The 15,109-nt window shown below is 35.3% G+C and overlaps 1 protein-coding gene across 1 annotated transcript in view; it reads right to left on the bottom strand.

Annotated features, from left to right (window-relative positions):
- The window catches only part of LOC103743487 (arylacetamide deacetylase-like 2), a 19,163-nt gene extending 4,366 nt beyond the window's left edge, over positions 1 to 14,797 (bottom strand). Inside the window, exons 1-4 of the mRNA XM_008844819.1 lie at positions 14,660 to 14,797; positions 11,470 to 11,692; positions 8,363 to 8,432; positions 6,481 to 6,652 (exon numbers count right to left, since the gene is read on the bottom strand). Coding sequence (XP_008843041.1) covers positions 6,481 to 6,652; positions 8,363 to 8,432; positions 11,470 to 11,692; positions 14,660 to 14,797 — 603 coding nt within the window. The remainder of the gene's footprint in view (positions 1 to 6,480; positions 6,653 to 8,362; positions 8,433 to 11,469; positions 11,693 to 14,659) is intronic.
- Positions 14,798 to 15,109: the final 312 nt, after the last annotated feature.

The following is a 15,109-nucleotide window of genomic DNA, read 5'->3' on the forward strand; positions in this document are numbered from 1 at the left end:
CTTAATCTCAGAGACCCTGTGGAAATACAACCTTATTTGGGCATTCTCATTACCCGCAGACACTGCAGAGTGTCCACAGTCTGAGTGAACATCCAACTAGGTGGTCAATGGGATCAGCTGGTGGGAGCAGTTGAGGGGCCCCTACTCTGGCCACACTGCTGTTCCCGCAGACAGAACACTGGCAGAAACAGTCCAGCAGCAGTCAGGGCTGTACTTGAACTTCAGGAAAGGCAGAGCTAGCCTTCAAAGAAACTTTTCTAACCTGTTTGGAATAAAGAAAAAGTGGCTCACTACCCCACCCATGCAACAAGTAAAAAGCCTGGGAGAAAAAGCAAAGCAATTCACCCTCTTAACTCCTCGAGGAAAAACTTCTCTCTCTCAGTCTCCGGCTCTCACTCCCTCTCCATTTCCCCTCACCCTTTCTTTCTTGTAACTTTTGTTTGATTCTATACTTGCTTTTATTTTGTTTTCCCTCACTATTATTTCTCATACTTCCATCCCCTGTATATTCATCCTCTTTCCCATCTTACTTATACTCATTTTTTCTCTTTTCCTGACCCATCCTTTATTAACTGTTAGTATTTTTCCTTTATTGCCTTTTAACTTCCTGGCATATCCTATTAGGATCTTAGCTCTGTTGTTGTTCTTTTCTATCATAAGGACTATAGTTGTTTCTTATTGGGTTATTCATAGTTCACTGAATTTCATTATCTGGTGTGCTTCTGAGCTACAGCAGTTTGCTTTCTGTTTTTTGTGGCAGTAGTAAGTGACACCTCAAAAAGAGGCTACTTTCTAAAAAGACCTTTATATAAAAGTGGAAGAGATACCCATCTTATCAAATACAGAAATCACAAATCACAAGTACAGAAACAAGAAATATGAAAAAGCAATATTTGAACCACCCAGTTGGGAGAGAAGATATTTCCAAATCCTTGTAAGTGAGTGCACATCCTGACACGCTGCAGGAACCAGGGATATGGAAGGGAAATGGAGGTGAAGGGAAAGAAGGAACAGAGAGAGAAGAATAGCAGGATAACGATGTTACTAAGGGAGGAGATATTTTAAAGAAAGACACATGCTTTCAGACTATTGAAACAATGAATCAGAAAGACTTCAAATATCCACAGGCAGGCTCCTAAGGTGTCCCAAAGTGTGAAGCCCCTCACTATTAAGCCTAACAGCATGAGTTCATTCCTCTGGACCCACATGATGGAGGGAGAAAACTGACTCTCACAACTTGTCCTCCGTGTTCCACATGCACTTGTTCACATGCATGCACACACAAATAAATAAGTAATAAATGTAAGAAAAATCATTTTAAAAAGTTTCTCAGGAATTCCATGCTGGGGGAAAGGAAAGGCTTAAACCTGGTGCCAGCCGGAAGAGGAATTTGTCTCCCAGAACATGATTTCATGTAGTTAGACAATAGATCAGAGCACTTTACTGGACAGACCTGAGGAAAGAGAGCATGTAGAGGTGGAGCTATTGCCTTTCTTTTCTGGCACATTTGCATAGTATGTGTTTAGGATAAAGTGGGCTTTTCTTCACATTTTCTATCTGCTATATGTAATTTTGCATACAATTTCATATACTGCATGCCTCATCAACATCTTGAATCACCACCCAGCATGTGTGTTTCAGTATTATTAATGAGCTGCAGGTCACTCTCATACAATCTGGGTATCTCTGTGCCAATGATGTTAGCTAATTTTAGTTGCCCTAGTCAAGGGGATGTTCAGCCTTCGCTTTGTCAACTTGTCTTGTTTTCACGTGTTAATTTTGTAAAACTTTGCACAAGGCCTTCAAGCCCTCACTTTCCACCCTATCCCCCTGTCTCAATATCACTGTCCCCACCCCAGCTGCAGTCTCAGAAATCTTTTAGAGAGACTGATGATCCATCTTTTAGAACTATTTGCATATTGTTGAAAGGTAAAGTCTCTGACTAAAAGTGACCAGGAATTTCTCTATTCTATCCATTTGTTGAAGAAATCTGCATATATTAGTCTAGAACTGCTATATCCTGGAAGCGACAAAATTTTCAAGGAAGCTGGAAATACATTGTCCAAACAGTAACATGGTAGTATTAATCAATGGTCCCCCAAAAGTCAAGAGCCAGGAAAACCATGGCCATGTGTTTCCCTAGGAGACAACAGAGTCTTATGTTACCCTGTGCCCACCAACCATTTTTTAGTTGAAATAGCCTCCATGGCTTGTAAGCATCCTAGTTATCCATATATTACAGAGAAGCTGCAAAGGTGAGCTATAAATCTAGGAATGTGACCTAACTTTTGGGTGAGGACTCCTAATGCCATGGCTTGTTACTGGGAAATATATAGGACAATTCCCACGGCTGGGATTTACAACAGTAACTCCTTGTGGGCATTTGCATAAACACTGGTTACCATATGAATTTATTTAGTAAGGGGCTCTGGCTTATCATCTAGGGAGAGAATGAAGGTCCAGTATTAGAAAAAAATAAAGATAACAACTGCATTTGCCATGCTTAGAGTAGGCTGAGGTGTCTCAACGGTTATTTGCAGTCACTGGGGAGAAGCTTTCAAAAGGAAAACCTGGGCAGCTTCAGTCTTTGAGGGAATGAGCTAAAGCCTTGTCCTTTCTTCAAAGGGTCAAATAACCTCCTTACAATGGATTCTCCCTTTGCAGAGAGGGAAAAGCCCAGTTCACTTGTACCCTCACTAGGAGTAGTCACTCTCTAGTGCCTTGGTTTACCTGGGGAAACACTGGGGTAAACATGTCGCCTTCAGAATTCTCCTCCGCCTGGAGGAAGGATATAATCTCTGAGGGAGTAGGATATTATCTTCCCTAGAGAAAGGCATTGTTACTCACTTGCATGGCAGTCAGCCCATCAGGTGGGTTTTTGTTTTGTTTTGTTTTGTTTTGTTTTGTCTATAATTGCTTTCCTTGGCTGTTTTGGACTGTCTCCACTTTATCTCTCTTGTTACAAACCCAAAAAGCTAAATTTAAAAGATAATTTGAAGAATCTGGGACCCCACTGCCTACTTTGGTAACTTTTTCTTAGTAGTCTGATCTCAGGAAATTTTCAATAGTATCAGTGGTCAGGGGGAAGAGAGCACAGGCAGACGGAAAATTATTCCTATATTTTAATGCCATAATTGCAATCCACACCTCATCCTAAAATGTATATGTGATATTCGTGCACATATCCACACATAAGTCAAAAGGCCAAGTAAGAACTTCTTAACTTCATTCTGTGCCTTATTCTGCCTCAGTTATGATACTCAGGTAATAATACATAAAGATATGGGCAATTATGAGCATAGCCTTTAAGAACACTGACACAATTAACTCACAAAACCTTAGGCATGCTGCAGTATAGGACGAAGATAGAAAACAGACTGAAGACACAGGAAGGCAAGTCAAAGAAATTATAGTAGAAATTCACCAAATCCATGACCCAAGGAAACACTCTCAATGTCACATTGTAGTTAAAATGCTAAGCACACAGAACAAATATTTAAAGCTGAAAAAAGAAGTGTTAAATTGTTTAAAAAAAGGAGTTATCAGAAATATACCAAACCAAACCTGAACAGGGTATAAGAAACAAACATATATAATATTCAATGAGATTGAAACAGTAATAAGAGCTATCCAAGAAATAAATGCCCAGAAAATTCATGAACAGATTCACTACTGAATTCAACAGACCTTTTAAAATAAAACTAGCCGATGCTCAGCAAGTGATTCCATAAACATGAAGGAAATTATGCTTCTAACATGATTCTACAGGTCAGTTTGATCATGATACCAAATTTAGATAAGAACATAAAAAAGAAACTATAAACAGATTTCCATGAAGACTTAAAACTCCTCAATAAGCAAATCAAATTCAACAATACATGGAAAGGATAATAAAATGTGATCAAGTTGATTTTATACAAACAGTGTTAAGAATGGTTCAGCATATACAAATCAATAAATGCAATTCTGTTCATAAATGTAAAGAATAATGAAGATCATGATTGCTACAATAGATCCATACATAAGAATTTTTGACAAATCCATCATCCCTTCATAGTAAAAAATTTAAAGAAACTAGGTACAGAAGGAGTAAATGTCAAAACTTAAAGATTACACACAACAGCTAACTGAAGAAAACTGAGAATATTTCTTCTAAAATGATAAATGAGACAGTGATCACTGCTCTGGAAATTTTACCTAGAGCAGTGACAAAGAAAAAGAAATAAAAGGGTATAAATTAGAGAGGAAGAAATTGATGTCCTTATTTGTAGATGGTAAATTAAAAAGTATATTATCGTATATGTAAAAGTGCCTAAAATCTCCAGAAGATCCAAGGAGGTTCATAGACCTCATGAATATTTTCCGCAAAGCAAAATGAAACAGAAAATCAACAACTGGTTTATGGAACCTTGGTACAAACTTAAATAAAGCCCCCAGTCTTGTACCCCTTATGTCTGCAAAACCAGCACCATGTGGACAATGCTGAGCTCTGCTGCCAAGTCAAGCTGGACATTGGTCTCCTTGAATTCCAGTTGTGGTGGTCTCTGCATGCCTGCACAGCTGAATCTGCGGAGAAAAGTTCCCTGGAAATTGTTTTAAGTAGAGCATCCTGAAGGCTCTATTTTCTGACATTATCCACTCGAAAGAATTTGTACTGCTGCCCTGGAGCCCTTAAGGAGTGGGTCTTTCTCTCAAGGTGTCTAGCTTCCCTAATGTCCTAAGGTGGGGTCCAAGATTTCTCCTTAACGACACCAATCACTGTAATAATCACAGTCATTTTGTCTGAACTCACCCTATCCGCAACAACTAGATACAAGTTCCTTTTCTCACCAAACTGTATATGTCTCACAATTTTCGTTTCGCTTTGTGCTTCTCTTTCCCTGCACATCTGATAAATGCAGTAAATGATAACATGCCACAGCCTGGCTGCTCCTCATTTCTACCTCACTCCAATCTCAAGACACAGGCAGAAAGCAGCCAGATTCTAAGAACAGAGTACAAACGACCTCTCATCCTGTTCCCAAGAGAGACTATATCGTCCCCCGTGACTGAAAACTCATGCGCGCAGCCTTCTTTGTTGACATTGCTCTTGGCATTCTTGCCTTCCAAACCCTCCTAAGAACAGCCCATCAATCACTGCTTGCATCATTCTACAACTTCTCCTCCACGTTTTAACTGAAAGTTGTCAGCAAATGATGCAACTGGGTAAAAATTAAGAATCAACTGTTCTAATTGATATTTTTACATTATTTTTAAGTGTCTGCAGAAAATACGTATCTTTTTAAATGATTTAGACAATTTATAAGATGACCCATTTGCTGAACTATAAACAAGCTTCAATTAATATACATTGACTGAATTTGTAAAGTTTATTTTCTAATATTCTAAAATTTTACTGGAAACTATTCCAAATAACAACTTATAGAAATCATCAAATTTTGGGCCTGGAGAGATGGCTCAGTGGTTAAGAACACTGGTTGTTCTTGCAGAAAACTCAAGCTCGAATCCCAGCACCCACATGGCAGCTAACAACTGTCTGTAACTCCAGTTCCAGGGGATCTGATGGCCTCTTCTGTCCTCCACGGGCATTGCACGACACAGGTGCACTTACCTACATGCAGACAATACACTCATACACATAAAATAAAAATAATAAGCAAAATATTTTAAAAAATAAATCATCCAAATTTAAAATCATTTCATATATTTAAGTGCCCACAAACAACATCATAAATTAGAAGTATTTCAAGTAGATTCAAACAATGACAGTCACAAATGGTATTGTATTGGAGGCCATAGCCAGTGCACTAATAAAGGTAAAAGACAGAGTGACTGAAAAGGAATAATGAAAATTCTCAAGTCACTGAAGATGTGGTTGTTCAGGACATTCTAGGAAACTTGAAATTCTGCCTGAGCTTATATATAGTTTATTGATGATAAATCAAATAACGGACATACTTTAGATGAATTATGTTGGAAAATAATTCAAGAATAAATTTGAGAAGAGGCTTGCATTACTTCTATGCTTTAATATTTTAATATTGTTGTGGAATTGAAGAGAAACTACTAAAAGGTGAGGTATAGCATCTCTGTTAATTGGAAATTTCAATACCAATATGATGTTAATCATGCCCAAATCTACAGATTCAATGCAATCCTAATCAAAATACAATTAAGCTTTCTTGGGTAGAAATTAACAACATACTATAATATTCAAATGTATAAGAAATGAAGACTAGAAACAACCTTTACAAAAGAAGATCAAGGTTGAAATGAGAGCAGTGCTGAGGTGAAGATAGATATGTACATCAGTGCAATAGGAGAGGCCGAAGAAGGCAGTTACATTGTGGTCAATTGAGTACCACTGTAATTTATGTGAATGAATGGATAAATGGATTTTCAACAATTGCTGTCAGAAGAATAACTGAAAAACAATAAGCCTCAACCCCCACCTCCAACATACAGCCTCAGATACAGTACCTGCTGAGTCAAGGCAGCTGCCAGAGTGCCCCCAGAACTGTCTCCTGAAATAGCAATTCGGGTAGGATCTACTCCATATTTTGCAAGAATTTCATCCTGAAGAAAAAACTTCAGTAAAGTAATGCCATCTTCAAACTGTGCAGGAAAGTGATGCTCAGGAGCTAGTCTGTAGCTTTAAAACAGAGTAAGAAAGCATATACAGTTGTACCCAGGCAACAAGGTGTCAAACTTCTAAAAGACGCAATTTAACACCAGGTCGTAGTATACAGTTTCCCTAAACTGATCCTGAGTTTTCTTCTAATTGTTGATTAAAATGAAAATCAATATAATGCTGCCTCAACTCTATGCTTAAAGTCCATGGATGATGTTTTATGTGAACTTAGGGAATTATAAACTCCCTTAAGTTTGTAAGTGAAATCATTACTTCTGGTGCATTTTGAACACATCTATAATCGTGTTCTTATGTACATGGCTATGCAAACATATTTAAAATCCTCATTGAAAATGAACCATGGATTTTTTTAAGACAGCAAATGTGAGAATACAGTCTTAGAAAATGTCCTGTTTTTCAAGGTCATTTAGATAAAAATTCTTTAAGCTTTATCATGAATAATGCCCAGCAGCTGATTCTAGAGAAAGTGTTGAAACAAACACCATCATTCTGCCAGTGAGCTTGCTTCTTTCTTGTAAGTCCATTTGCAAGACAAATTCTTATATGATTGGTTTAATAGGTACAAGTGATTTTTTTCTGCGTATATGTGGATCAGTAATAATAGAAGAATATCCATTAGCAAAAACTCATGCTTCTTGTTCTTCAGAATATTAAAATTTGTAAACATCTATATTTATTATTAAGTGCTGGGTATGAGGGTTCTTGGAATTTAATAATAAACTACCTTAGAAAAACATTAAATAAGACATGATTTTGACATGGCTATGTACCCAAAAGATGTTGACATCTGTTATTTCAAATGCAATTGATTTAGAACTTTGTAAATTACTAAGGGCTGAATGGAATTTATGGCAAGCATACACTTAAATCAATACATTAAAAATGAGTTTAAAATTATTTGATTCCAATGACTTCTAAAATTATACAAATGAAAATTAGACCATTCTAGTATCATAACTGAGAAATAGCCATTAATATGCTCTTCAAGGTCATCATGAATATGCCAATAACCACTTTTTTCAGATGCTTAAATCTTCATTTACTTGATCTAAACTTTCATAGCTTCCTAGTTTAAAAAATTATATCCACATGCCCTATAAAATTTATTGGATTACAAGTCTCTAATTTTTTTTTGTTTCTATATGTTAAACTACTGAGAAGATGGGAGAAAAATTTCCTCCTGAGAATGATGAATTTTAGAATCAATCCTGGATTCAGACATTAAGAATACATCAATTTAGGTAAGAAAATGATAGATTGCCTAAGATGCTTCCAAATGATTCAGGATATAAGATCACTTTTCCAGAGAGTGGGTTAAAGTTTTCAACAGGTCTCAAACCATATTACTCTAAACAATAATTATTTTGAAAGTAAACATTTTCTTACCAGCCCAAATATGATCAAATATTTTAAGTGAACAATGGTTAATTTACTCCCTCCTGCCTATTTTATGCAGGACACAGCTAAATCTTATAGGATCTAAGCAATAGGCTTTCCCCAAATGCTCGAGCTAGGATGTAACACAAAGATCTCTGTAATTAAAAGAGAATAATAGGGTTCAAGACACCTTTGAGGGGTAATTTATGCTGTAATGATGACAACTAATTTATAGTAATTTAAAAAATACATTTGGGGCATAGATGCCTTTACTTGGAACCTATATGCAGTTAAGGCAAAAATCATAATAGTCAAAGAAATTAATTCTCTTACTCCATTCCTACAACAACAGCATCAAGTCTTTCTGCAGTCCATCTATTCAGGAAGTCAAAAGCCCTCTGCTCTGAAATGAAAAGAGAAAAGACAAAGTCACTCATGCAATTGAAGTGTGATAGAAATAATGATAACTATGAATGTGAGAAATGTAATGATAGATTATTAGATAGGAACCTTATTCTCTACTTGTTTCCATGCAGAGGGAACTGAATCAATGGCATATTCCTTAATCTCTCTCCAGAGATGAAGAGATGATTTAGCCAATTGGGATTTTGAAGAAGAAAAGTTAGGCATGGAGCATTCTAGTTTATTCTTGGCATCTTCTGTCTCTGCACAATGACCCTTCCCAGGTCCCTTTGTGCCATGGTACATTTTGCTGTGGTCTGCTCCTTCAGTCTGGAAGTTTCAGAGGGAAAAGTGTTGTGATTGATCAGTATGGCCAGCCACTATAGCTGGGTCTGTAATCCAAGACACACACACAGCGACAATAGCTAAACACACATTCTCAAAGACTTCATTAGAAATGATTATAATGTTTTGACTTTCACTTTTATGAATTCTGGGTATAATCTTTCAATTGGGTCCAATATTCAGAAAAAAGCATTCATAAACATTGAGAGCTAAGTATAAATGTGAATTTAAATATGTTGTTCATAAAATATATGGATTTTTTCCTAAGGCAATAGAGTTGAATTTCCTATCTTCGTATGAAAAGCTATGTAGTTTTGCATCTTTCTTTTTAATTTAAAGACCGTGAAAAGAATGAACCAACGTTATAGAGGATCCTTCTTAACCCAAGGCCTCTGTATGTATCTGGGAATTTATCTTGTGTTGCTACCTACCATCTTTACTCTGTGAACTTTGAAGAATTGACAAAGCGTTAGGCATGCAATAACAATAAGCAATACTGTTCTTTCAGAATTGTGCCAAAAAAGATACGGGGACACAAGAATGATCCCAACAGTTGGTCTCTAATACACCGAATACTGTTTCCAACTCCAAACTGCAAGGAAGCATGCCTACTTTTTCCCATTCTATTTAAAAAAACCCTCATAATCTGTAATTGAGAAACCTGTGCAACCTCTAGGCTCTTCAAGTCGTCCCGAAGGCTAGTCAATAAAACCTTTAATCTCTACTTAAGTCAAATCTATCATTTTCTTTTAACAAATCCCTATAAAATTCATAACTATCAATTTTGGTAGTTGTCAGAAAGCATGAGTACATAGAGTTATAAAGCTAAAATTTCAGCCAAACTGTTTTAACATTTTATATATTAATTTAATCTTTGTTCATCATTGATTTCCACTGCTTGTTTTCTTATTGCTAATCATCATTGTTAATAATTGGTTAACTCTGTTGTTATGGAGTTGCTATTTTAAACTATTTAAAATCGAGACAGAAAAAGAATGAAAAAGTATATTTTAAAAAATTTCCACAGTCCATTAATCTGCTTGTTTTTATTAATTTACATACAGTGGCTCCCCATATATTGATATACTTCTACTTCATTGTGGAAATCTGCAGTTTTCACAAAGGCCAATTTATTGGTATTTTCTTTTTAAAGAGCTGTCTTTTCCTTTTCAGGAGACAAGTGGAGAATGTGAGCTTCATCATCAGTTTGTGATCATATAGTTCTACTTTGTGTTTTCCTTTTTAGAGTCAGGGTGCATAGCATCACCCTAAGCCTTTTTTAAGTAGTACTTTTACTGTTTTCAGTAACTATCTACAGACTTGGTCTTCTAGCAATAGCACGTGCTGATCAACATCATGTCAATGTTCTGCTGAATATAATCTGAGTCCTAAGGGAAAACTATTTTAGTGTTTGACTTGTTTATATCATAATTTTTTTTGCTCCAAACTGAACTTTTAATAGCATGAAGCACAAGACATTTAAGTGCATAAAAATCAACATCAGAGGTGTCTTTTTTTTTGTTTTTTCCCCCAGTTAATTATTTATTTAATAACTACATACTTAGAAGGAGCATTTCATTACAACAGCATTGACATATTCAATAACAAATTTTCTGAGCTAAGATGCATCTTTTTCAAAATTGGCTGTAAATTTTTAGGTTTACAGTTGAATTATTACAGTTATACAATATTGTACTCAGTACAAGCCATGTAAGACATAAAATTAAATGAGATTTTAAACTTTAAAAAAGAACTCCATTTCATTATTAAAATATACAATTTCATACAGAAAAATTCATTTTCAATGCAATTGACATTAAGATGTTTGCACATATGTGTCTAATCTCCATATATCTGATTATAGCTAGTGGCAGTCAGCTACTTTCTGAGCGCCTTGGCATCTGACCATGGATATAAAGTCATCAGATAGATTTAAATGGTAATGTTTTTCATGTATACTAATTCTTATTATTTTTAATCATTATTTTTAAATTTTTTAAAAACTACATGATTAGAAGAAGCATTTCACTACAAATTTAACATATTCAGTAACACACTCCAGAGCAAGAGTACATCTCTTTCACAAGTGGGTGCAAGTTTTTAGGTTCACAGTTAATACAGTTATACAATATTGAACTGAGTATAAGCCCTGTCAGACATAAAATTGAATGAGTTTCTTAACCTTTAAAAAAGATCTCCATTTCATTTGAGAATAACCGATTATGACTAGTAATAATAAGATGCATACAGATTAGAGATGCATGCACCAACATCTCAGTGCTGGTAGCAAAAACTATCAGTCTTCCTGTAAGGAACAATATGTCATATTTTAGTTCAGATTTCAGCTCTGCATAAATCATGTGTGATGGCACATGCCTACAATCCCAGTAATCAAGAGGTAGAGACAGGAAGATCATAAGATCAACCTCAGCTACATAATGAGTTCAAGGCCAGCCTGGGATACATGAGACCCTATCATGAAATAAAAAAAATAGTTTCAATTCAAAACCAAACCTGAAGTGAAAAGTCTCTATCATATCATTTGCCACACACATATACTGCATTTGTCTTTGTGTTAGTGTCTAGTGCTTATAGCTGTTTTAAGCACATCCATGTAAGTATATATAAATATATCAATTTTTAAGATTAAAAATGCAAAGCCAGTTTTTTTTTTCCTTATACGATGAACTTACTGAAACTTCCAAAACAAAAACCACCTCCATGAATGTAGATCACAGCTCTTCTGGGGATTTCTGACTTTCTCTTGGGTAGGTACAAACGTACAGGGATGTCAACAAAAGCCGTATCAATCACTGTGACGTATTCATCTGAAAGTGGCTGGATGTAATCCAGCCTGATTATCATGGAAATGAAATCTTCATATCTCATGATACCTATATTTTCAAGACACAGAGCCTATACAAGCAAAACAAAAGAAACGAAATTCAACATTCAGATCTTTAACATAAATACATATAAAGAGAAAGCTAGAGGAAGAATGCAGAAAAAAACATAATGAAAAAGAAAGAATTTGTAAATGTTATGTCCAAATAACTTTGTGCAGATCTTATTGGACAACCTTCCTGATTGTTAAAAATCTCAGGTGTTTTTATCATCTGAATCACATCTTTACTGGCTTTTTAAAGGCTTTATGTAAGTGTTTTCCCTTTTTTTTTTTTTTTTTTTTTCTTTTTAATTCAGGATCTCCCTGTAGACCCAGCTGGCCTGGAACCAAGCTGACCTTGAACTCACAGAGTTCTGCCTCTGGCTCTTGGAACTAAATGCACGTGCCACTACACCTGGCTTGTGATTGTTTCTTAATTATAAATTTTTTATCTAAAATTAATGGTCATAGAACCCCTCTAATTTCTATGCGTTATCCTATTTTCTTTTTAAGTTATTTTATTTAACTCAATGTTTATTCTCATATGACTATACTATACATGATCTTGAGTTTCTGGTTTCAACTCTAAAAAGATTAGTGCCCCTTGTCCCATTCCTCCTAAATCCTGATTGGACATTACTAACAGTCCTGGGCTTTTCTCATCAGCTCTCTAGGAACTTTGTGTCATATCAGAGGACAATTTACCCAAAGAACAAGCTTTAATAGTTACATAGCCAATACTACATTAAAGAGCCTTTATTGCTACATTTGCTCCAATTGAAGGTACTACATCTGTTTTCTGCACTTGGATGACAGAAATGCAGTCAGGAAGTTGCTATACGTGTCAATATCATGCACATCTAGTTCTCTATTAGCCTATGCCACCACTACTTGTTGAAAGCTAGTGAGCAAGGTGTTCCCTGCAAGTCACTCTTTATTTCTACAATGATAATGGAAAAATAAAAAACTTTCTCACTGGGCTATAGTAGAATTCAAATGAGGGAGTACTTTCAATGTGCATAGGAGAATGTGGTACATAATAATATTCAATAAATCTTACTGCATTATTATTTAAGTTCTCTTGACACACTGATTGTTGAGGGGTCTGTGAGGTGTGTCAGCAGGTAAAGGGTACCTGCTGACAAGCCCTAAAACCTGAGTTTGATCTCCAGGACCCACACGGTGGAAGGAGAGGACTCCTACAAGCTGTCCTCTAATCACACACATGTGCCTGTCCTACACACACTAAATAAATAAATGAATAAATAAATAAATAAATAAATAAATAAATAAAAATATAAAAAATTAACAGCTAACTACATACAATTGAATAGGATAGTTACTAATGTAAGTTTCTGAGGCATATATACATTCATCTAACTTTTCATTCAATGAATTGTCCTTTGGAAATTAGATTTTACAGCTCATATATCAAAATTTTCTGTGTGTGAATTGATACTTAAGCATTTTAAGACCAAAGAGTATCATGTGCTCTTCTAGCATAACTGATCTTTAATACACAAAACAGCCTTGACAAGTGTTTACAATTGGAACCCGCATTTTCAAGTAAACTGTAAAATGTACAGTAAAGGCTCGTTCTCAAGGTTAGATGTATATATTTTCCATACTCTTTCTTCCAAAACAAGGTATGATTGAATAGAAATACATTTATTTTTCAAAACTAGATTATCATGAAGTTTGATTTTTATTTTAATATGTTAAAAACTCAAATTATAGAATTCAATACTAAATTAACTAAATATCTCTAAATTTTCTAGAATAAAATTCAGTTATGTCTATTTTGTTTATCATTTATATCACATTTAGAGATGAAGAATACTCCATATATAATATCAGATACATAAAGTGTGTAATTTCGTTTTAGACAACGGAGCTGAGAAAGTAAAAGAAAATTTAGAGATAGATGTTCTGATAATGTGGTTTTGATGAGAGCAATAATATCTTTCATTCTGAGAATTAAATGCATATGAAATAACCAAAGTATACAAAACAAGTCTATGTATAGAGCTGACACGGGCTTGCCCATATATTCTTTAATCTGTACTAAAACGAGAGTTATAGCACTGGACAAAGAGGCAGTTGTGGAGAAACTAAGCTTATAGAAGCAGCAGCCAGAAGAGCATATGGGCTCAGTGGACACCAACCAGAGCTGGCATGGTCACAGACTTGTCCTGGCTGTATAAAGCACCGAGACAGTGTCTGAACTGCCCTCTTGTCTGATTATCTGCTAATGCTGCTGCCTTCTACTTCACCTACAATGGCCAGAGCTACCAAAGAACATTCTGGAATGTGCCCATTTCATACAGAAAAGAGAACAGATTTCAAAATGAGACCATCAAGAGTTCAGATTTACAGCGGTTGCTTTCTGCCTGCATGGTCTCTTCTGAATATCTTTTTCCTGTCCTATACATTTGTTTGAGTAGATGACAGTGGGTATTGAGCGGTGGTATATTAAATGAAAGTATGTACATGATATGTCAAAAGTGCTAGTTTCTAACTCTAAGGGGAGCTCAGTCCACTCTGCATATTCCAAGTTAGATAATCGTGGAAATTCAGCAAATTAGAATTGAAGAGAGATGATGGAAGTCATGGAAATAACAGAAGTCCTGACAACATCAAACAGCTGCAAACACCAACATTATATGTCTTTAGATTATAATTGTAGGACAAGGTTGTCCCTGAAAAATGAAGTGAAAGTCAAATTAACAAATAAATTTCAAAACTCTTCTCTTCAATAATGTTGTTTCTTTTGTACATCATGGTATAACAGAAGCCTTACTTTTAAGCATAAATACTATAGAGACAAAAATTCTAAGAATTGTATTTCAACTTCTTTTCATTTTTTATTGTTATTTGGTTCAAAAGCTAGCAACGCTTTTCTCAAAATTAGCTTATTAATATTATTAACAAAAACTCACAAATGTTCATTTTTTAACCAATAAGACACCCCAAGTGAGAAAAAAATATATTGGCCTTACCATAAATGTGCAAGTTTTAGCAACTGCATCCAAAGCCATTACTTTCCAGGTTTCTTCAATGTTGTCTGGTACAGGTGTATAAATATAAGATAAAAAGCTAATACAAAACAGTCCCAAACAGAGAGTTTTGAACCCCATAGTATCCTTCTTTTTCCAACCTCTTCTCAATGGCTAGATTAAAATAGTTCCATAAAGACTGGACCATCAGACATTGGAGAAATGTAGACTGGAAACCCTCTCAGGCAATATAATCATTCTAACAACATGAAGCTGATTTGTCAGTTCAAATATCAGAGCCTCAGTACTAACTTGTTTTGCAAATACACAGACTCTGAAGCAGATGTCGAAATTCATCAGATCATGTACCTATTATTAACATGCTATTACAATTTCCCACATTTTTCTCCACCCTCTGATAACAACATCATCATAAAATAACTTTATGAAATC

This window comes from Nannospalax galili, unplaced genomic scaffold (assembly GCF_000622305.1).
Source record: "Nannospalax galili isolate Female #2095 unplaced genomic scaffold, S.galili_v1.0 scaffold351, whole genome shotgun sequence".
In the NCBI taxonomy this organism is placed as follows: Eukaryota; Metazoa; Chordata; class Mammalia; order Rodentia; family Spalacidae; genus Nannospalax; species Nannospalax galili.